This window comes from Mytilus galloprovincialis, chromosome 12 (assembly GCF_965363235.1).
Source record: "Mytilus galloprovincialis chromosome 12, xbMytGall1.hap1.1, whole genome shotgun sequence".
NCBI lineage: Eukaryota > Metazoa > Mollusca > Bivalvia > Mytilida > Mytilidae > Mytilus > Mytilus galloprovincialis.
The window spans coordinates 49,457,287-49,483,042 of record NC_134849.1 but is presented as its reverse complement, the minus strand read 5'-3'; the positions used below and the strand labels follow the sequence as shown (position 1 = coordinate 49,483,042).

Genomic DNA, 25,756 nt, shown 5'->3' with positions numbered 1-25,756 from the left:
TTCGTTTGAAATTTAGGAATGTATCTTCCTCATTGATTAACTACCAGTGATCGGCCTTCTATTTTCGGTCAAATAAGATCATAAGAAAATAAATAACGGAAATTACCATCCAAAAAACGTGATCTCTTTAATGACTAAGAAATGATTAAAAAAACACACACAAACAAACACACTGACGAGGATCCCGATATAGGACGGCAAAATATTTATGGGGAAGATGATATATTGTGACAATAATTAGAAAAATTATATTCTACATAGGCTTCATGTATTGCGGGAGGGTTGATATTTCACTAAACGAGCTTAACCTAGCTACATTTTACGCCTGTTCAAAGTCATGAAACGCTGGCATTTGTTTGTTTTGTATGGGTTTTTTTAATTTGATAACTAAACATCATACATGTTTCGAAGTTTCAATAAACGTGCATTTCCTCTGCACTAGTTAATATTTGTTGTCAAATGGCTATCTGAAGCTCGCCTCCGGTGTTAGATTTTCTCGCTGTGTTGAAGACACATTGGTGGCCTTCAGCTGTTTTCTGCTCTTTAGTCAGATTGTTGTCTCGTTGGCACATTTATCCGTTTTCCATTCTCAATTTTATCTTGCATATCGGTAGACAAAATCGTGTTGTATACGTTATGTTGGCCATATCTAATTTGGCGGTCATCTTGGATTTATTTTACCTGGCCTCCTACCCAGAAACTTTAAATAGAAGTATAACTTACACTTTGCGAAGTTTCTTGCTTTCAACATGCATACAATAATAAATTATATTAATATATAGGTGTCCGGCAAAGATTGTGTTTTTTTCGAGTCAATCGGTCCACTTTTGAAATTGAAAATCAGGTTTTTCGAGTGAATTAATATGCGACAGGTTCAATTTACTACTATTTTGCCAGTATAATAGTTTTATTCTTGAGTGTTCATCTTTTGTGAATGCACTACATGTTTTGAAGACAAACAACGCAGAATTTTCTTTTCTTTCACTTACAATATATAGTGTTAAATATATTGTCCGTGGTTTTTTTTTCGAGAGCAACATTTAAAACGTCCGGGTTTTTCAACAATTCTTACGGATTTTTTAAAAGAAAATGTGAATAAGAAAGAAGACATTCTTTAACATAAAAACTGACCTTTTTCTGGTTAGTAACTGTAATTTAGAGTAGGACAATATTGATATGTATTCTTAATAAGTCACAACAACAGATTACTGTTTTGAGCAAATTAACCATTTTCAATTTAATGATTAATTTCTTTTCTGAAAACATTTGACTATAACCTTGCAGTATTACGATATAAAAAATCAATGGGTGGTTTGTAGTTGCACCCCATCTCTATTGTTACAACTCATAGTTTCTATTTCTGAAACAATTTTAAAATTGAAATAGATCTATGGTTACGAATAACAATGGATTTGGCCACAGGGTCTGACGAGCGGGGTGCTTTTAACACAGTCCATTGTTATTCATAACAATAGAAATTGATTATTTTTTTAAATAGCATGAGCATGAAAAATTACCAAAAGTGTTGACGAACCTTTCTCCTAGTATGTCAGAATATGAATGTTTGTTTATTCTTAAGAAAAAAAGGGGGGTGGCTTTTTTTTTTTAAATAAAACCGTAACATATGTAAAATACATTTATGATTATCTTTATTAAATATTTATGATTACCTTTATTAAACATTTATGATTACCTTAATTTATGTTGCTTTTGGTTGCTCTGGTCTAGCATGTTTTACTTCATACCAAATTTGTTGCTTATTTTTATTGTATACTATGTATCTGAGATTCAACTGTGTATTACAGGTTGTGTTATATGTCAAATTAGGCTGATTTTAAGTTATGTAAATGTTTTTATATTCGGTCAAAAGCTCCTTAGAGCTTGTGTTGTATATTTTAACTTATGCCGAATCAAAATAAATTAATTATTATGGCTTTTTTAACTAGCTGTCAGTAACTGCGAGTACTCTCAAATCGTACTTTCTTGTTAATTTGACCTGTTGATACTGTAATTGTTACAAGTAGTAAATGGGCCGTTAATTATAGTATTAAACTATTATTAGCCCTAGGCAATAATGTTGAGGGTTTTACGTCCATAAGACAACGACCCACAATATATAGAATGGGCGTAATTCTGTGTTTCCATTTGGAGGTGTTTTTCCGAACAAGTATCGCTCGGTAAATCCTACTAGTACTCGATTAGTAAATATTTAACAAGTTGACATACTTAATTTATATACAGGAACAATGTTTTAGGTGCTTGCTTTTACAAATAAACATGACATAAACATTGATAAACAAAGTTAATTATTAATTCTGCATATGCCTGTCCCAATGAAGGAGCCTGTAATTTAGTGGTTGTCGTTTGTTGCTGTATTTTAAATTTGGTTTTGTTCATTGTTGTATACACAAATCAGGTCTATTTGCTTTCTGTTTTGAATTGTGTTACATTTGTCATTTCGGGGCCTTTATATCTGACTATATATGCCGTAAGGGTTTTACATCATTGTTGAATGTCGTACGATGTTAACTTCTATGATATATGGTGTATCATTGGTAAGTTTACCTCCACTTCTTTTTTGTATATAAATCGATTACTTAGTATTCTAAATAAGTCCCCATTTTAACGGTATATTAGTCAGTTCGACATGCTTCCCATGATCTTTTATTTTAACTAAATTTATTTATGAAATGCTCATTTATACCCCTGGGGGTTGAAGGCATATACAAACAATACAATACAATATACACAATGGAAAAATGAACATATTAAACATCATATATAAATGATAAAACAGTAATATTTATGCCCTCGACAAGCAAAATCTTAAACTATGCATTATCTTTAACCTAAGTTATAGTAAGAAATTCTGTCTAGGAAACTAAACCAAAGTTATCTGTCACATGTTCTCTCAATGGCATGTTGCACTTTTTGTTGTATTACAATTACCCCATACTGTGTAACGGTATGAAGTACTAGTAATGTATGGACCTTTTAAATTGTGATTTTCATTATTCCTGTTCTTCCTTGTATGCCAGTATTTCTCAACCTATCTAATAATTATAAAGAGAGGTGAAAGATTCGAACGGGGCGTTTAAACTCAAAATGAATAAAATAAACTAACAACGCCCTGGCTAAAAAAGAAGAAAGATCAACAGTAAACAAAAAACATTATAAAAAAGGAATAGGCAACACGAAATAAACCAAAAACTGGAATAATTTCCGGTGCTCCAGATAGGTAAGCAGATCTAGCTTCACTCGTGGCACCTATCGTGTTGCTCGTGTACGTACAAATCCAGCGATAACAAATGAACGGATTAGCTTCGCGTGAGACATGATTCTAAAAGAATTTTTTTTCCGTTTCAGTCTTCAATGTAACTACCTGATTCAATATTTGTTTCGTTTGACATATTAGCAAGATCAGAAGTAAGAAAATTACTGTTATCAACTACGGGGCTCTCTTCTATAAAAACAAGATATTACCACTTTAGATAACAATAAGATACTCTCGAATGCTAATAAACATATGAAAATTATTTGTCGAAATATTTTAGCAAATTCAAGAAAAAGTAAGTAATTTTTCAATGATTACTATACTATATATAAAAATATTAATTTTCGCGAACCATTTAGGTCACGGAAATTCCAAAATATGGCATCAGTAAGGAGAGTTGTACAAATAATGTGAAAACAAAAAAAAACCATCCAAATTTTCTTTAGCTAAAAGTATTCATCTTTTTATATTCTATATGTACTAACAATGTTCCATTTTTCTATAATTTCGATTAAAATGTGCCAAAATCTGAGTTAAAATAGGGCGAATGCCCCAAATAAACTCCCTGATTGGTTGAAGTACTGTGGCGTCGATGTAAAGCATAGCAAGCCTCGATGTAAAGCACACGCTTCACAGGAATAAGTAGAGTTTTACAAATAATGTGAATACATATCCCCTCAATCCAATTTATGTATTGCTGAAAATAATCAAGTGTTCATTATATTTTCTGTTTTGATTCTGCTAACAACATTCCATTTTTTCTGTAATTCCGATTTAAATATGAGAAACCCCGCAATAAAAATAGATGGCCTCAATGGTAAAAGCAACGCTGGGTTCAAAGGGGTTAATAAACTGATTCACAGATAGAGATCTCCTTGCGCTCAAATGTAATCCTTATAGTGAAGTATACAGGACGTGAGGCAACTTCGTTTACAGAAATATATGTACAAACTTATCAGTAGTATATGGTCATGCTTCAGCATATTCACATTTTTTATGCTGAACTTTAATCAAATTTAATTCTATGCAAATTTTATTACGTAAAACAATAGGAGTAAGAATATTTTTAGCGCCAATTTAACCAGCTTCATCGCAATCATAAAAAATATTTATCGTTATCATTGTGAAATTTCACTTACATAGGGTTTATTAATATAGAGTAATTTTGGTAAGTATGGCTTATTAATTATAATGTTCTCGAGATGTGCTTCCATAGACATTTTTGACGGTCAGTTTAATCCCATTTATCTCAATATTATCTCCGATGACAGAAATGTCAACCCGACCTATTCGTGTCAAAATCTATTTGATGAACTAATTTCTTCTAAAACTGCACGTGCAGTAATTCTGTATTATTTGATAATCAATCACATTCACGTTACATGTTTGCATTCATGATAATGGGTTCTGTATGAGTGAACTGTAGATCAATGCAATTGTGACGTCATTGCGCTTACACGTGACATTATTATTTTTGTTAACAAACCGGCTCCTCATGTAACACGTGTCTGAATTATGCATTTAAAGTGCAATCAATCTTTCAATCACTATTTTTTGTTATTTATGTGTCTGTTTTTAGCTTTGCATATCAGCTGATCAGTAGTCGAAGTAAATTAGACATAGTGTCATTGTTCCTGTTCTGAGTTGTGATTTTTATATAGTAATAGAAGGTAAGTCTAAATAAGTCCTGATCCCGAAATCCTGAAATTAAAAACATGAAAATCCGAAGTCACGAATTTAAAAAATATCAAATCCCGCCATCCCGAAATTCAAAATAGACATCCCGGATCCCAAAAGGGTCAATAGAACATGGGTTTTTAGGTCAGGTTTGTACGCATGAAATCTATAGTAAAAAAATGCCAGTGATAGAAAGGTAAACAGATAAGCAACTGTCTAGGGCCAAATAAGGGAGGGGAAAAAAGCCAGTATTAGTACTATTTCGCAGAACGATAAACAGATGCATGCATAGACAGACCCAGGGAGTGGGAAAAGTTTAGTTGATTATATATGAAATCATCGAAGCATGACGGGCAGGGCCGTAACTACCTATGAGGCAGGGGAGGCAACTGCCTCCCCTGAATTTTCTACACCAAAATTTTTTTAAAGTAATAAAATAAAATATTGACAATATGTACACGAAGAAATTGAATTTATATTATAAACAACACAAGTTTACAGTTTAAACAGTGTTATCATGATACGTGGTATGTCTGTCCTTTTTCGGATTTTTGATCGAAAGTGAACCGTTTCAGTTACTTTTTTTTCGTGTGGCCGTCCGTCTGTTATTCAGTATTGAGGGGGTATGTATTCGTACGAGAACACATATGAAACTTTGCTTTCGATAATTTTGAATAAAAACTTAACTATTCACATTTCTTTGGGGGCTCAATTAAGCAGAGGAAGTTCCTTTTGTATTGTGGGTCTTTTAAGATATCGGAAATTCGTTACCGGCTGAATCAGCTGTTGGATCGTTTTTTAGGTCTCCCGATCGTACGAGAACATAATTTATGGTCAATGCCTTGGTAGGTAAACACTCCCATTCGTTGTAGCAGGGACTTTCTATACTAAGTATCTACTAGACTAATATAGAAAGTCCCAGGTTGTAGTTATATACATGTCTGTTCAGCTTTTAACAATAGTATTGAAATTCAAGATCCTCGATAAAAAAAAAATATCTTGAGTTCTATTATCTTGCTTTATATGTTTTTTGAACTTACCAGTTTCTAAAAAAATATCTTTAAATACAGAAAATAATTGTTTGCATGAAAATTGCTCCAAGGATCCAGCAAAACTGATATTTCTTAAAGTAAGGAAATCGAAGGAAAACGGGTAATTTTTAGCCATATCATTTGAGAAAAAAAATCCGCGGTCACAATGTAAATAATGTTAACAATTATAGGTCAAAGTACGGCCTTCACGACGGAGCCTTGGCTCACCCCAAATAGCAATCTCAGCTTGTTTTTGCATAAGTTTGAGTTGCTTCCAGGTTCAAGCAATACTGATGTTTCTTAAAGTAAGGAAATCGAAGGGAAACGGGTCATTTTTAGCCAATGACTTTCCAGGTTCAAGCAATACTGATGTTTCTTAAAGTAAGGAAATCAAAGGGAAACGGGTCATTTTTAGCCAATGACTTAGGGGGAAAAAAATCGGCAGGGGGCTGCGCCCCCCAACCCCCTATCTTGGGGGCCTCAATCGGTGACCCCCATACCCCTGCCTCCCCTGAATTCGAACCCTAGTTACGGCCCTGACGGGAGTGGGCAACCCTCTGGTCAGTCAGAGCCCCCGCCCCTTTATGGAAAGTTCTGGATCCGCCACTGAGATTTGCAGGTTTTCTTTGTAAAGATACCTTAAAATATCACCAACTCTGACTGAGCACACAGTTTGATTCATTTTAGCTCATTAGCTGGGCTCACTGGCTAAAAAATTGCATTACGGTTCACTGGTAAATATTTTATGATATTCATGTGTAGATAATCTGATAATCTATATGTGTGTGAGGAGAAGTTAATATCAAGCTGGCTTTCGTCTGTAAAAAATGTCATAGGCCAAGTTATGGAGGTGAAAAGCCAGTTACAGAACGATGAACAGATGATCAGGTTTTCTTCGTATAGATCCCTTAAATTTCCCCCAGTGAGGACACAATTTGATTCACATTAGCTCATTAGCTGCACTCACTCGCCATTAAGTTCATTGTGGCTCACTTGCTTATATTTAGAAAAGCTGATAACATGTACATACATGAGGGTGTTAATTCCCTTTACTGTCAGGTGTCAAACAGTCATTCTCGGCTACTGTTAGCTTCAAATTGGTTAAAATTTAACTGTGATTAGTCAAAATATCCTTAAGGTGATTTGACAGATGTCTCAAATAATTATCATTACTGTTATTTTTGGAAAACAAATAGCGTGATTTGTCAAATTCAGCTGATTTTTTTATCGTCTGAAAAAAGTTTACATTTTATCGTCATGTCTAAAAATTACCGTTTAATCTTCATTTGGATTTGGCAAGAATACTTCAATAAGGTACCACCATTACTACCCTCATACGTGTACATGTATATGGTAAGATCATATGTTATCGTATGTCATTTGAATTTGTACTTTGCATGCCTTTTCAAATGAAATTGTGATGCCATAATGCATTCTTAATAGAACAATAACCGATGAGAAGAGGACACATATGTCAACCAAAATTTTTGCAGCCACATCAAAACCCTACCAAGCTTGCGCTCATGTTGTGTTAAAACTTTTTTAGGAAGCTGAAAAATACCAACAATAGAAAAATAAACAGATAATCGATATTGTAAAATATCAATGCGTTGAAAAGCCAATGGTCTACATACATGTATATACATAAATATGTCAACCATAAAATACAACTGATTTAATTTACACCACAACTGTTGGAATGGTTGGAAAAAACCTTTATGTCTATATAACTTAATTGTCTCATTCTAGTCCATTCAACTGACAGAATCAGTGTAAATTTCATGAATTCTTTAATATCATGTATAATCATGGACTATTGTTTATAGCAATATCTGTTAGCCATTTAGGGGTCTTTTGCATTTAAAGTTCAGTTTAAGTGGGTTTATTTTGCGAAAAAGAACTCAATTTCCATATCATAGTTTACATTTTCTTTATATTTTGCTGTGTCAAAAATGACCTTAATATAAAGGACAATATATAGACCCAAAAATGGTATATCACATTCTACACATGAGATTTTAGCAGGTAAGACTGCCATTGAAGCATTTAACCATTACAACTTTTTAATTTGATCTCCTCCACTAATTGAAGTAGAATATTTAATGAAGATTTGTCCACATTTTGGAATATGTTCATACATGTGTAGAAATAATGATGAGCCTGTTTCTAGATGCATGAGATAGACTTCAATATTTATCATTTATTGAAAATAAATGGAATCATTTTTCAGAAAAGTTTTATTCTATGGAAATGTATCCCCCCCCCCCCCCCTTATAAATTGAAAAGGATACATTTTCCCCCTTATTTCAAAACCTACTTGAAAGCTTGAATGTAGTGCCCATACTTGCCCCAACTGTTCAGGGTTCAACATCTGCGGTCGTATAAAGCTGTGCTCTGCCTAGCATCTGGTTGTAACATGTACAACTATCAAACATCAACCCACACCAAACTGAATGTAATTGAAAGACATCTAGAGGTCAATATACAGTCTCTAACAGAAGATAAAAAAGGGAAAAATATAGAATTTATATTATTAAATGTACATGCATTTGAAATATTTGAGAAATATTGTTTCAAATTTTTTAGTTCTAGGTTCCACGGTGACCTAGCTACCATTTTAAAAAACTGTGATTTAAATGCTTGTCTATTAGAGAGATATTTCATTTTCATTGGTTGTAGATATGGAATCTTATTTTATCATGAAGTCAAAATGACTTTGGGAATGAAGATGTAGTAAAGACCGAATGTCAGTTTTAGTCTTATATATGTACTTTATAATTTTAGTCTTACATATATATAATTATGTGTACATGTATCACTGATTCAGTGGCAATGGTAAATAGACACTGACAAGTCTTAGATAACATTTTATAGTTTTGAATGTTTTGTCAGTTGACTAAAACTAGGTTGATGTGTGTGTGTTCTTATTTCCAACAGAGGGACTCTCAACCTATATCAATATGTGCATGAAGCAAATTGATAGTTGCTAGATACTGATTGATTACACCACAAAAAAGTTTTAACCTGTGCATTTATACTTAAAATATGATAAAACAAATCATGTCTTTTTCAGGAATTCTGAATCCAACCATGTAGTAAGGAATGTTCTTGAGATATGGTTGTGGTCGATGGATGTTCACGAAGGACCTGTAGTACAAAGTATATCACTGGATTTAGCTCTTTGTCTAAGTGTATTATTAAAGTACTTTGCTTTGAGCTCAGTTCATTGTTATGCAATTCATTCTTTGTGAAATAAAGATTTGACTGACAACTCTCATGTACAAAGATTTGTCAAAGTAGTATCACCTCTATGTACAATGTATTAGGGAGATAAAAGCATTCTATTTTGATTTGAACCAAACATTATAAAAATAAAAAATAAAAATACCCGAATATGCTACTCCTACTACTAGCAATATGATGCTAGGTTGTATTAATACATCTGTACTGCCTACTGATGACTCGATCCTGAGTGTAAATGGTCCTTCAATTATGTTAAAAAAAACTGTTAGGCCTATCTAGGTTTATCGATTTCTAAAACTATATGTCATTGTACATGTTTGAAATTTTTATACAACCGCAGAAATTTTTGCAATCGTAAATAGGTATCCTGTTGTCGTCGTCCGAAGACAGATGGTTTCCGGATAATAACTTTAGTATAAGCAAAAAGAAATCAATAAAATTATAACACAATGTTTATAACCACAAAAGGAAGCTTGGGATTGATTTTTGGGGGTTATAGTCCCTAAGGTTTAAGAATAAGGGTTCCAAAGGTGCCCAAAACAAGCATTAATCTAGTGTGGGGTGGCCTTGGGTAAAAATACAATTTGCTTAGTGCTGAGATACTGGATACAAAAAAGTTGTGTATAAGTATTTCAATTGTTCTGAAATTGTACCATAATGTTTAATACCATAAGTAGAAGGTTGGGGTATATTTTGTGGGTTATGGGGCAAACTGTCTAGGAATTAAGAGCCAAAAACAAGCATTTTTGTAGATTCAAGACCATGAATTGGAGTTATCTTTCTTTGTCCAGAATGGTTGTTGAATTACCTAAAACCAATGCTTTATGAAATCTTCTTTGAAAATTGGAGTGATCTTTCTCTGTCCAGAACAGTAGTTGAATCAATTTAAATTAATGCAATATACAATGCAAAATTCACTTTACTACCAACTGATAAATTAAAGCAGTCTTTAAAATAACCATTCAGTGATTACAAGCACTTTGGTTATCATTCTAAGGTTATGCCCTTTTACAAATGGAAAAATTGAAGAATTATTTAGTATCTTAAGTTTGTCTAAACTAAATTGAGTGAAATGTGTATATAATGCTTATTACCTCTAAACTCTTTAAGTTCAATTTTTGGCAGCTTCACTTTTACAGTTCTTGATTTATGTCCCTTTATAACGATGTATGCTAGCGGGGGCATCGTCACCTGACCATGACTGTATGACATTTTATATTTTAATATTTTATGATGTATTTAAATGAGTAGTTATATAATTATTGTTGCAAACTCCATTAGAAATCTGAGATGAGATCATTTAAAATGATTTTTATACGACCGCAAAAATTGAAATTTTTTTGGTCGTATATTGGTATCACGTTGGCGTCATCGTCGTCCTCCGAAGACATTTGGTTTTCGCACTCTTACTTAGTAAAAGTAATTAGAATTCTATGAAATTTAAACACAAGGTTTATAACCATAAAAGGAAGGTTGGGATTGATTTTGGGTGTTTTGGTCTCAACAGTTTAGGAATTAGGGGCCAAAAAGGGCCCAAATAAGCATTTTTCTTGGTTTTTGCACAATAACTTTAGTATCAGTTAATAGAAATCTATAAAATTTTAACACAAGGTTTATGACCACAAAAGGAAGGTTGGGATTGATTTTGGGTGTTTTGGTCTCAACAGTTTAGGAATTAGGGGCCAAAAAGGGCCCAAATAAGCATTTTTCTTGGTTTTTGCACAATAACTTTAGTATAATTTAATAGAAATCTATAAAATTTTAACACAAGGTTTATGACCACAAAAGGAAGGTTTGGATTGATTTTGGGAGTTTTGGTCCCAAGGAATTAGGAGCCAAAAGGGTCCAAAATTAAACTTTGTATGATTTCATCAAAAAATGAATTATTGGGGTTCTTTGATATGCCAAATCTAACCGTGTATTCAGATTCTTAATTTTTGGTCCTGTTTTCAAATTGGTCTACATTTAGGTCCAAAGGGTCCAAAATTAAACTCACCTTGGTTTTAACAAAAATTGAATTCTTGGGGTTCTTTGATATGCTGAATCGAAACATGTACTTAGATTTTTGATTATGGGCCGAGTTTTCAAGTTGGTCCAAATCGGTGTCCAAAATAATTATTTTAAGTATTGTGCATTAGCAAGAAATTTTCAATTGCACAGTATTGTGCAATCAGAAGCGGATTTAGTGGGAGGGGGCCAGGGGGCCCCGCCCCCTTTTTCAGAACAAATTTGGTTGCTTATATAGGGAATCACTGAAGCTTAACTGGAGTGGGCTCCCACTTATGAAAATTTCTAGATCCGCCAGTGGCAAAAGCAAGAAATCTTCAATGGCACAGTATTGCGCAATAGCAAGAAATATCTAATTGCACAATATTGGGCAATAGCAAGAAATTTTCAATTGCACAGTATTGCCAATAGCAAGAAGTATTCAATTGTACAGTATTGTCCTGTTTTCAATTTGGTCTACATTAAGGTCAAAAATTAAACTTTGTTTCATTTCAACAAAAATTGAATATATGGGGTTCTTTAATATGCTGAATCTAACCATGTATTTAGATTTTTAATATTTGGGCCCGGTTAATAATTTGGTCGACATTGAGGTCTAAAGGGTTTTAAATTGAATTTGATTTCATCAAAAATTGAATTCTTGGGGTTCTATGATATGCTGAATCTAACCATGTATTTAGATTTTGGATATTGGACCATAACAGGTAAATGTCCAATTTAAAAATTTTAAGTTTTTAAGTTGAAGTTCTTAGACCACATTCATTCTGTGTCAGAAACCTATGTTGTGTCAACTATTTAATCACAATCCAAATTCAGAACTGTATCAAGCTTAAATGTTGTGTCCATACTTGCCCCAACTGTTCAGGGTTCGACCTCTGTGGTCGTATAAAGCTGCGCCCTGTGGAGCATCTGGTTGGAAAAAGGGAAAGGGGGAGGTGAAAAAAATTGAGGGAGAGGGGGGGATTTTTCTCATTTCAGATTCATAAATTATAAAGAAAATTACTTCAAGTATTTTTTTTTTTGAAAGGATTAATATCCAACAGCTTGGTGAATTGCTCAAAAGAAATATAGAAAAATATTTTAAGTTCATAAGACCACATTCATTCTGTGTAACCTAAGCTGTGTCAACTATTTAATCACAATCCAAATTCAGAGCTGTATCTAGCTTGAATGTTGTGTCCATACTAGCCCCAACCGTTCAGGGTTCGACCTCTGTGGTCGTATAAAGCTGCACCCTGCGGAGCATCTGTTCCATTCATTTGTTTATTTCTTCATTTGTGTGAATTAACATTGTTACAGTAAATGTTAATTACTACACTTTCATACCACAACAAATATTGTAATGGTACCATGTATCACTTATATTTGTATCATATAACAAAACAAAAAATGAAAAGGAATAATTTTGCAATACCTTTTGAATACTATAACTTTTTAGATATTTAGACATATTAAGACTAATTAAGTAGATGTTGATAATATCTGCTTGACATGCTTGAAATTCTATCAGATTACTTTTGGAGCAGTTATGAGTCTTTGGAGCATGCTCACAAAGGTTCTTTTGGTGAAATCATTTTCATATTGGTCAAAATTTTTCTTTACTTCGACCAGCTTTGGAGGAGATATAATTAAAGAATTGATATAAATCAGCACAGAGGTTTACTTCCTAGCTCATTTAGCCCCGAGCATCATGTCATGCATTGTCATTACTAAAAACCAATAAATGTATTCTAATCTTAGGAACAATTCGACATTTTAACAAAAAAAATTACTAATGATACTGACGATCCACCACAAAGTAATATAAATAGAACCATACCAATAGTAAGCAAATGCAAATAAAAAAGATGTGGTATGATTGCCAATGAGACAATTCTCCTCAAGAGACCAAATCGACACAGAAATTAACAAATACAGGTCACTGTACAGCCATAAACAATGAGCAAAGCCAATACCGCATAATCAGCTATAAAAGGCCCCAAAATGACAATATAAAACAATTCAAACGCGAAAACTAATGGCCTTATTTATGTTAAAAAAAATAAACAGAAAACTAATATGTAAAACTTAAATAAACGACAACCACTGAGTTACAGGCTCCTTATATCATGTTCTCAAATCTAGATATCATCTCCCATTTAGAAAAAAACACGTGAAAAAAATGAACCCTTTATGTGTTGCTCTCCTAGCTACAACATGTATCCAAAGTCAAAGATGTAGAACATATTCTATCATAACCATTTGGTAACTAATGTAATTACTGTCTCATCCATGCCTGTCTTGAAAAAAAAATTTAATAAATAACACTCCTAATGCTCAGATCGGTTGTCACCGTGCAACACAGTTAATAACACCATATAGGAAAAACATAGAACTCCTTTTGTCATAAGACACTGTCAAACATCCAAACATACTATCCACACTCATCTGTGTTCACACTTGGAATATATCTATAATACTAAAATTACGAGGTCCAATTTGTCAGCCGTCATCACGTAAAAACGACGAATCAAAAAATTCAACTTTATATATAACTAATATAGTACAAAGGTGTAGATTAAAAATTACACCACTCCAGGCCCTTTTGTTTTCCACGTAATTAAAATTGCCAATAATTAAGAAGTTCCGGGTCGAGTCCGATACCGATACCAATAGTATATTCACCCGTTACCGATTACCTTATCTGTACGTTCCGCATCTGACAGGCGCACCACCAAACGGTGTATTCAGGATTAATATGCTATATAGTATTACACGGGTCATAATCACAGGGTTGACACTACTTAATTGTCAAATTGTTACCTATTGTAGCATTTCAATCAGTAAGACTTTCTAAGATAACAATACGAATACTAAAAATCTGGACTAAAAATAAGGTGTATATAGGAACCGTTTTCAATTTGTTAGCGGGCTTGACATAAAACAGTGAATCAAAGAATTCAACTTTATTTATAACTAACATAGGACAATGCTGTTGATTAAAAAATACTCCATTCCAGGACCTTTTGTTATCCAAATAATTAATATTACCAATAATTGATAAGTTCCAATTCGACGGGTTCAAACAGAAAGATTTGAAAGCAGAGAAAACTGTGTATCTTATAATCGGCATGACTTTATCAGATAAAAAGTAATACTAAAGTAAGGCTTGCGCATAGTTATATACTTTAATTCAGTCACGGACCCGCGATATCACGGGTGTGTTCTAGTTAAATATATATATATATATATTCATTTGATGATCTTACCTCTGAACCGTTATAAATATTTCTCTAATTCTTCGTCAATTTATCCCTTTCTGCACCCATTGTATATAAAAAAAAAATAATCAACGTGTGGTTCGTTTGATCTCAGTTCTTCATTGGTTAAAATCCGATTATGACGTCGAATTTTCTTTCTTTCCTCTGAATTTCCTATTGTGACGGCACGAAAAAAGGCGACCATGCCTGATGACGTCACATAGAAAGTACACATCTTTTTGCAGATCATTCAAAAAGAAGGAATACTTTTGCCTGCATATTGTTTGAAAATCATTAGAGAAACAGATTCTACCACCAAATCTCGTGTAATACGATATTTATCCACTCTCGACAGTTAAATTTTAAATAATTAAAACGCTCGGCGAGCCTCGCGTCTTAAATTTAAAATTTAACTGTCTCGAGTGGATAAATATCGTATCACACTCGATGCAGTGGTAGAATCTATATGTATGTTATAATTACTAAACGTAAATGTATACAATCTTCACTGTTTGACACTTTTACATAAGGTAATTGCCATTTTTTTCTTAAAAAATGCTTGATTGTTATTTTTTTTTTCAAACATTCAAACATTGTTCAAAATTGGAAAACAAAATCAAAGTTTTTAGATGGACATCAAGTTGGTTACTTATTCCCTATTCCCTATTCGTTACCTATTCCCTATTAGTTTTTAGTATGTTTGGGAAAACATCATTATGGTGTTAGAAGTTCAAAGTAAAAACATGAAGCTGTTAGATTATGAGTTTCAGAAATAGTTAGTGTTTTAAGAGATTTTTTTTAATGGCAGTGTACTATAGATATATGAATGAAGGAATACTGTATTGCAAAAAGCATATATGCTATAGCAATGAAAACATATTTACAACATGACAAATGATAAACAGCAGAGATCAATACATATAAATCATTATAAGAAAACAAATGACATTAAGTAACAATATGTGATCTGATTGACCACGCAGATTTTATGTAATTACACAATATTTTAATATGTAAAACAGACATTAATTTAAATAAATACTGTAATTTAGTAATATAAACATCCCTGTCTTTAGATCTTTAGTTGAAAGTTGTCTCATTGGCGATCAAATTACAGCTCCTTATTTTCAAATAAGTGCGGCATAGCATAAAGGGAACTTGTCCATAAATGAATGTTTTCTTTTAATGAAATTCGAAGGAAACTTTATACATAACGTTAATCAACATTTACAGTAAGGTTAACATCCTGTTAATCAGTTTGTTTCTATGTCTTATTAACTTGGGTTTTTTTTCTTTCTTTCCATTTTTTTTTTTTTTTTTTTTTTGGAGAACAGACTAAAGTGGGAGTAAACCCAGCCAAATGTTTTATATAGAAGATGTCTATCAATCATCTCTATAGTATCAGAGATATCTAAACAAGACAATGAACCAAATATAAGGGAATAAATCCAAGTCACAATAGCTATGTCATCATGCTCCGACAGTTATGGACAATATGTTGCTTTCAGCGCAGTAGTTATCATTAATGCTCCGACAGTTATGGACAATATGTTGCTTTGTCAGCGCAGCAGTCATTTTGTGTAGTGCAGGCTGAATCACATTGGCAGTTGTAATTAGCGTCGTATACACACCGACCGGAGCAGGAGTTCTTGTTAACTGAAATCAGATAAGGATGCTAAATAGTAGACATTTTGCAACTTGTATTAGCTTTTTCAAAATAAAATTAAAAATTAAAGAAAAATAAAATTCACCAAATCGTCTGCTATTTATATAATCATATCATAAAATTAGCTATATAACCGTGTATGTTTCTTTGAAATGTTTTGCTACAATGAATGAATTATAAACCACTATCATTATAATGATGCGATTGTTGTTTTTCTTGTTATATATTTCTTCTTTGAAATATTAATTACATATGGATACAAGGAGACACAAAAACATCGACACAAAAACCATTACACACATATGAATAAATGTACATGTATGTTATTATTGGAAATTAAAGTAAATATATTCCACTAAAGTATTTGTTTGCAAGTAATATAGATTATCAGACAAATAAATAGAGAAATGCAGCAAAGTTTCGACTTCTTGTTAATTTGAATTAAAACTGAATATTTTGTTCCGAGTTTGATGTTAGCTAAAATAGACTTTAAAGAAGTAGCATAGGCCATCAGCGATTTAGATTAATTTGGTCTGAAGGATATGATCAATTCAAATAGGGTTAAAAAAAAAAAATAGAGTCGCTCTGTATACGTAAATCAGCATTCAAAATTAATCACACTTACCAAAGTTAAAGGAACACTTTAAAATTAATATTGTAAAAAGATATCAAACAAATAAATAACAGGGCGGTACAATGAAACATACCTTGACAAGTAGCACCAGTAAAACTCGAGGTGCATGCACAATTATAAGTGGTAGCCCCAGTGTCAGTACATGTCCCTGCATTGTAACAAGGAGTTGGAGAGCAAGGGTTTGCTAAAACACAACCAATGACATTTTTTGAAAATATATATGAATATAAAGAAAAATGAATTTGAAAAATATAAAAAAAACATCGTTGTTTTGTTTTGCGCAGCTTGTCTTTTTATTTGCTTATGGGCATATTCTATTGAGTGTCTACATGGCATTTTGTTGTTCTTTGTTGACACTGTTGGGTGTGTAACAATAATATCACAATGTTGACTTCTGTACCCAATTTTTTCACCTTTAACGTCTGCCTGTTTTTCTCACACGTTCTCAATATACTGTCATACAAGTGAGATGTTTATCTAGCGATAAAACCAGGTGTAATCTGCAATATTCTGCATAAGAAAATGACGGTACCAAGTCAGGAATATGACAGTTGTTTCCATTAGTTTGATGTGTTTAAGCTTTTGATTTTGCTATGTATTTCTGTTTGGAATTTTCGTTTGGAGTTTTGTAACTTTGTTATTTTAATTTTTATACTTAAAACATTTCATCGCTACACGTCAATGAGTCTGGAATACGTTTCAAATTGACGATGCAGTAAGGAATAACCGGTCTAAATACTAACTAGAGGCTCTAAAGAGCCTGTGTCGCTCACCTTGGTCTATTTGCATATTAAACAAAGGACAAAGATTGATTCATGACAAAATTGTGTTTTGCTGATGGTGATGTGTTTGTAGATCTTATTTTACTGAACATTCTAGGTACTTACAAAATTCTCTATCTATAATAAACTTGGCCTATTAGATACAGAGGAAAATATTTAGTGAAAATTGTTAAAAATTGACTATAATGGGCAATTACTCCTTAAGGGGTCAACTGATCATTTTGGTCATGTTGACTTATTTTTAGTTCTTACTTTGTTGAACATTATTGCTGTTTACAGTTTATCTCTATCTATAATAGTATTCAAGATAAGAAACCAAAAACGGCAAAATTTCTTTAAAAATTACCAATTTGGGGGCAGCAGTTGTCCAATTCAATTGAAATTTCAGGGCAGATAGATATTGACTTGATAAACAATTTAATCCTGTCAGATAGAAGCCCTTGTTTTTGTCTATTATGTTAGTAAAAATATCTTTGACTATTAGTTTGATGTCAATATAATTTTTTGATTTTCAGACTTTGTTTACCTGACTACCAGTCCAACAGTAGGAACATATACTATGACATTTAGCCTTGAAGATTCTTCAAAAACTCTGACAGTCAAAGTTCTTAATACAGTAAGTTTTCTTTTAATATTCACTTTTCACACAATTGTTATACTAATTTTCCTCTGACTTTAATAATAAATTGATCCTTCATTTGCATCTTAATCAATTTAACCATGCAATTGTAACCGGAGAGCATGATTCATCTTACAAAATCGCATGTCTCCACCAGGACTTGAACCTGCGACCTCTGTATTACAAGGCAGCGTGTTAACCAAATGACCTAAAGAAGTACTTCCTTAGCTCAACTGCTTACAGCTAACTAAGTATTTACCACAAGATCTTAGGGAAGCAATCCTGTCACACTTCCCCCACTTCAAGAATCATCATACAAATATGACTCTCACACAAACATACCCTAGTTAGACTTCCTCTCTAACCACTAATTTTGACACAATGTTTATAACCACAAAAGGAAGCTTGGGATTGATTTTGAGGTTATAGTCCCTAAGGTTTAGGAATTAGGGGTCCAAAGGGGCCCAAAACAAGCATTTATCTAGTTTTTTGGCCAATAAGTTGTGTATAAGTATGTCAATTGCTCTGAAATTGTACCACAATATTTGTTATTATAAGTAGAAGGTTGGGATATATTTAAAGGGTTATGGGGCAAACAGTCTAGGAATAAAGGGCCAAAAAGGGGCCAAAAACAAGCATTTTTGTAGTTTCAAGACAATAAATTGTGTAAAAGTGTATGAATCTTTCTGAAATTATACCACAAGATTCCATACTACCAAGGGATAGTTAGGATTGACTTTGGGGGGGTTATGGCTCAAACCATTCATGAATTAGGGGCAAAAAAGGGGAAAAACAAGGTTTTTTTCCAGGGCAGATAGATATTGACTTGATAAACAATTTAAGCCTGTCAGATTTGCTCTAAAGGCTTTGGTTTCAGAGTTATAAGCCAAAATCTACATTTTACCCCTATGTTCTATTATGAGCCATGGCGGCCATCTTGGTTGGTTAGCCGGGTCACCGAACACACTTTTTAAACTAGATACCCTAGTGATGACTGTGGCCAAGTTTGGTTAAATTTAACCCAGGTGTTTCAGAGGAGAAGATTGTTGTAAAAGTTAATGACGACGGACGACGGACGCCAAGTGATGGGAAAAGCTCACTTGGCCCTGTGGGCCAGGTAAGGTAATAAGTAAATTATGTTATCAAGCTACGAAAAAATCGTCAAATTACTTTTTAATCTTTAAATATTGAAAAAGGAAATCAAGGTGTAAAAACAGGCAAAATATTCTGTTCCAATGTTCCTGAACACCGTGATATCTGGCATTAGAACAATTATGTTTTCATGTGAATCTCATTTTATGTTTGTTTGTGGTGAGACTATAATAAAATATTGAATCTGAAACTGTGTACAAGATGAAACGTACAGTTATTTGAGCTTGATCTTTAAATGGAATACTCACAGTTACAAGTTGATCCATACCATCCAGTTGAACATGCGCAGCTGTAACTCGATCCACCAGTAGATGTACAAAAACCGCCATTTAGACATGGATTTGGTGAGCATGCATGAGCTGCAAATAATGCAATAACAAGTATAAACTTTAAAGCTAAAATCTATCTTAACTTAATATTACGAACCTACGAATCTTAAAAAAACAACTTCGTACTTTCCTAAATATTGACAGAGAAAAATATTCTAAAACAATAATATAATATATGATAAACTTAATGATTTAAACTTTCCAATTGTCAATTTCCCATTTCTCTGCAATGAAAAGCCTCCTCATCAACATAAATACAAATATCATGTATTTGCCTACTTTATTTTGCTTATGTTAGCAAATATCAGAAGATTGGCATTTAGAAAGTTACTCAAAGAATTGAATTGGTGAGCATGTTTGTGCTACAATAGAACAAAATACAATAACCTATTATCATAAGAAGACATGAGTACTATTAGTATATGTTAAACATATATACAAAGCATTTGTATCATTAGGATCATTGAAATTGAATAATATTGAATTTTTATATTGAAAAAGCAGTAGTTTAGATAATTGATCACCAAAAAGAACACATATCGGAGGGTGAAAAAAATCTCAACAAATATTAAAGAAAAGGTTTCAGTTATTTAATATGATATCACTGTGTAAGTTGAATAGTATTTTTCTAGTCAATGTGCGTTCTGGTTCAAAGCGTCCGAAAAAAGTACAAATAATTTCGTCTACTTTATAGATTTACTTACGTGACCTTAGGTGAAATTTTATAAATCAAGAATTTAGAATTGACACTTTTAGATGGAAGAGTATTAATTAAAGATGAAAATAAGCTACAAATATTGATAGGTCATGGAGCTCTTTTTCGAGGTATTTGATTTATAAAATATTGCGGGAAAAGGCTGACTCGGACTTATTCCTTATATTTGCATTGGTATTATTTGGGTCTCGAATTAAAAGAAAGAAAATCAAGAATCTGCTTGAAATTTGTCAAATGACTTTTTATGAGCTATTAAGTATTATATTAAAGATAAAAAGGTGTTATGGTGCAACATATTTTACCTTGTATCATATTGAAAAACACCAAGGAGTCCGAACGTTTGACACAAATTCCAAAACTTCACCTAAGTACATCCTTAACCAAATTGGTGGTAATTATAGCTAAGAATATCAACATTATGAATATCACAATGATAGTATTGTTCAATGAAGATAGCATGCTAGTATATATGCATTGCGGGTGCAAAATGCCCGGCAAAACAAGTACACAGTCACGATTTCTTATGGTTTAAATAGTTTACACCGTATTACTCTGTTGTGTACCTGATGACACGTACAGTTATTTGGGCTTGATCTTAAAATGGAATACTCACAGTTACAAGTTGATCCATACCATCCAGATGAACATGCGCAGCTGTAACTCGATCCACCAGTAGATGTACAACCCCCGCCATTTAGACATGGATTTGGTGAGCATGAGTGAGCTGCAAACCAAATGCAATAACAAGTATAAACTTTAAAGCTAAGATCAAACTAAACTTGATATTACGAACCTACAAATCTTGAAAGACAACTTCGTACTTTGTTCTTTTCCTGTATACTGACACAGCTAAACATCATTAAACCATGATATAATATAGGTTAAAATTGATGATTTCAACTTTCCAATTGTCAATTTTAGATGTCTCAGAAATGAAAAGCTTTTACTTCGTCAACATAAATCTAATTATCATGTTTTTTCCTTCTTTATCTTGCTTATTTGAGCAAATTCAGAAGATCAGCAGTTAGAAAGTCACGCAAAGAATTGAATTGGTAGCATGTTTGTGCTACAATAGAAAACATTACAATAATCGATTAACCTACTATCATTATATACATTTATGTGAAACATATATAGAGCATGTATATCATTAGGATCATTGTGATTTAACAATATTGAATTTTTATATTAGAAAAAACAATTACATTAGTTAATACGCATCACCAAAAAGAACACATATCGGGAAAAAAACAAAATCTCAACAAATATTAAAGAAAGAGTTTCAGTTATTAAATATGATATTAATATGTAAGTAGAATAGTATTATGCTAGTCAATGTGCATTCTGGTTCAAAGCGTCCGGAAAAAAATACACATAATTTCGTCTACATAAACTAGCTTGGTAGTAACAATAGCAAATAATATCAACATGAATATCACAATGATATAATTTAAAAAAAAGATAACATGCTAGGCTATATAAATGCCGGGTGCAAAGTTCCCGGCAAAACATTAGTACACAGTCCTGACGCTTATTATCAATTAGACCAAATGTTACCCACATTATAAAAATCACCCGAAAACTTGAATTGCAGTGGTATTTTATTGTTCACAATTGGCCATTAATCCATGCTCAAAAAATTCTAAGAGCAACAACTAGATGCTCCTAGAAAATAATAACATGGATTTATGGCCAATTGTAAACAACAAAATACCACTACAATTTTTAAGGTTTTCGAGTGATTTTCATGATATAATTTAGTTATATCGATCTTTATTAATGGGAATTGTTGAATAGGTATCAATAGACGTGTCAATATTGTATCATATACAAGATAGTAGGGGTCTGTGTCATTTTTCAACTTTATGTAGACGAAACGAGCGTCTATCGTACTAACGTACTAAATTATAATCCTGGTACCTTTAGTAATTATTAACACCACTTGGTCGATGCCACTCTGGTGGACGTTTCGTCCCCGAGGGTATCACCAGCCCAGTAGTCAACACTTCGGTGTTGACATGAATATCAAAAATGTGGTCATTTTTATTAATTTCCTGTTTACAAAACTTTGAATTTTTCGAAAAACTAAGGATTTTCTTATCCCAGGCATAGATTACCTTAGCCGTATTTGGCACAAAATTTTGGAATTTTGGATCCTCAATGCTCTTCAACTTTGTACTTGTTTGGCTTTATAAATATTTTATATATGAGCGTCACTGATGAGTCTTATGTAGACGAAACGTGCGTCGGGCGTACTAACGTACTAAATTATAATCCTGGTACCTTTGATAATTATTTACACCACTGGGTCGATGCCACTGCTGGTGGGCGTTTCGTCCCCGAGGGTATCACCAGCTCATTATTCAACACTTCGGTGTTGACATGAATATCATTCATCTGGTCATTTTTATATATTTCCTGTTTACAAAACTTTGAATTTTTCGAAAATTTTATCCCAGGCATAGATTAACTAAGCCGTATTTGGCACAACTTGTTGGAATTTTGGATCCTCAATGCTCTTCAACTTTGTACTTGTTTGGCTTTATAAATATTTTTTAATATGAGCGTCACTGGTGAGTCTTATCTAGACGAAACGCGCGTCTTGCGTACTAACGTACTTAATTATAATCCTGGTATCTTTGATAATTAATTATTCAACCTTATATAAATGTATTAACAAAAGATGATGAGCACAGTTATGTTAATGCTATCGCTGTGAAAGTTCAAGAAGTGGAAATTTACGTCTTATAAATATTTTCATAACTATTAACCTATTTCTTTTACGATATTTAAGTGAAACCCATGTCAGTTACTTAAAATAGACAGTTGTCAAATTGGGGTTGTGCATGTCCAAAGTCGGTCTTTTTCATATATATTTAGTTTTTTTCTTGTAGAAAATATTAATGAACTGTCAATGAATTCATTTAGAATTGGATCGGGTTGCACCGAAATGGAAACACTCTAGGCAGCAAATATATAGTTATGTACTGGTTTAACACTTGTATTAACTTACACTGGCATTCTGTACCGTAATATCCGTGTGTACATGCACAAGAGTAAGTGGTTCCAGAGAAGCTGCATGTTCCTGAATTTAAACATGGATCCGACGAACATGGTGTTGCTGAAATATAAAAGTATATCATGTTCTCGTACAACAAGCAATTATTTCAAACTTCTTTTCAATAAGAAATTCAGTGAAATTGCAGTTACATGAAAACTAAATAAACTGTTTTTTAAATAAAGATATATTTGTCATTTGAAGTTTATTATTTACTTTAATGTCCTTAAATGTGAGCAAACGAGAAAAAACATAAATACAAGAATGATATAATACTTTCACAGTACGTTCCAGATATTCCAAATGTACACTGACACACAAAAGAAGAAAGGCCATTTTTACACATGCCACCATGTTGACACACTATTCCTGTGCAAGGTGGTACTGTAAAGAAAGAAGTGAATGCTAACAGATATAATATTTTCGATATCAGTTTATGCCTTTGGCTAGAATAAAAAATGGAAACACCATTTTATAAATTGCATGCGACCGAATAGCTTTTTGGATTTGCCTTAATCACTAACGCTCAAACACGAATATTTGAAAGCCAAGGAAGTAAAAGAACCGAAACAGTTGTTACAGTTAATATTAATAACAGAAAGTTCTCCTTCGTCAAAGTCATTGAACTATTGATTATATTACCCCTATTTTTGACATTTTTACCTATTGTGTCTGCTTGTTTTGTTTACGCATCGCTGTTAATATAATTGAATTTGATGCGACTGTCATACAAGTGAGAGGTTTAGTTAACTACCTATTACACCAGGTTCAATCAACCATTTTTTACATAAGTAAATGTCTGTACCAAGTCAGGCATATGACAGTTGTTATCCATTCGTTTGATGTATTTGAGCTTTTGAGTTTTTTGTGCAATAAAAAGAAAATTAAAGAACCTTAGTGAGCACGCTCACATACCCCACGTCCCCACATTGTCACTGGAGAAATAAAATAACTGTAAAAAAAAAAAATTGTATAAGAAAAAAAATTTGTATAAGAAAAAAATTGTATAAGAAAAAAATTGAATCATAATTTCGATATGCACATTTATTGTCTACAAAGTTTCATGAAATTTTGTTGTGTGGCTTCAGATGAGTTGCAATGACAAACTGTTGCAGAGGTATATTGAAGCAAATAAGTTTAAAGGGGCGTAACTCCTAGAAAAAACAATTGAATCATAATTTCCTGTCGATATGCACATCTACGTAGTATCTCCTTATTATCTACAAAGTTTCATTAGATTGTGTTGTGTGGTTTCAGAGGAGTTGAGATGACAAACTATTGCAGTAGTACATTAAAGTAAATAAGTTCAAAGGGGCGTAACTCCTAGAAAAAAATTGAATCGCAATTTCCTGTCGATATGCACAACTACATAGTATGTCCTTATTATCTAAAAAGGTTTCGTGAAATTCTGTTGTGTGGTTTGAGAGGAGTTGCGATGACAAACTGTTGCAGTAGTACATTAAAGTAAATAAGTTCAAAGGGGCGTAACTCCTAGAAAAAAATTGAATCGCAATTTCCTGTCGATATGCACAACTACATAGTATGTCCTTATTATCTAAAAAGGTTTCGTGAAATTCTGTTGTGTGGTTTGAGAGGAGTAAGAATGACAAGAAACTGGACTGACGGACGGAATGACGGAATGACGGACTAACGGACTGACGGACTGACGGACAGACGGACGGACGGAAGGGTAAAAAACATTATACCCTCCGCAACCTGTTGCGTGGAGTATAAAAATACACATATTATTAAGTTTTTGTAAGAAACTATTGAATATATTCTAATATATTCTATTTATACATTCTATTGTTTAAGTACAGACGATTCGTAATTGTATCTAAAACTATAATAATAGAGACATGAATGTTACAGTAATACACCTATGTGTCATTTGATGTTTTGCCATCTTTATAATTTCTTGACAAGTTTCAATATCGAAGTTAAAAAGTTCATAAATATAATAATATATAAATGATAGGAGATATTTCTCTCCGAGCACGTATATCTTCCTATCGCGATCTTCGTCGCATTGGAGACGACAATAAGTCATAGACAATAACCATTAAGTAGGAGCACATAATGAAAAAAAGATAGAACACTATTAGGTAAGTGTGCTTCATAAGGGAATAAGGAATCTGAATGTTACACACTGTTTTGTGTTTTTGTTTTGCTACTCGCATTGTTGAATCCAGAAAAGCGGTTCGGACGCATGGTATTATTAAACGTGTTGTTATCAATTTTTTATAGCAAATTTTTTTTTTCGTTTTTGATAACGAGTTTTTATGATAATATTGTTTCATTTCATTGTAAATTAATTATATTTAGTTCCA

The 25,756-nt window shown here is 32.7% G+C and overlaps 1 protein-coding gene across 1 annotated transcript; it reads right to left on the bottom strand.

The window, feature by feature from the left end:
- Positions 1-15,636: 15,636 nt before the first annotated feature.
- On the bottom strand, positions 15,637-23,804 carry LOC143055418 (uncharacterized). The gene is made up of 6 exons (XM_076228559.1): positions 23,703-23,804; positions 23,382-23,489; positions 20,982-21,092; positions 19,573-19,683; positions 16,845-16,955; positions 15,637-16,127 (listed from the first exon to the last, which is right to left on the bottom strand). Exons 1-6 carry the CDS (start codon positions 23,770-23,772, stop codon positions 16,009-16,011), a joined length of 630 nt encoding a protein of 209 aa, XP_076084674.1. The 5' UTR covers positions 23,773-23,804; the 3' UTR covers positions 15,637-16,008.
- Between the last annotated feature and the right edge of the window lie 1,952 nt (positions 23,805-25,756).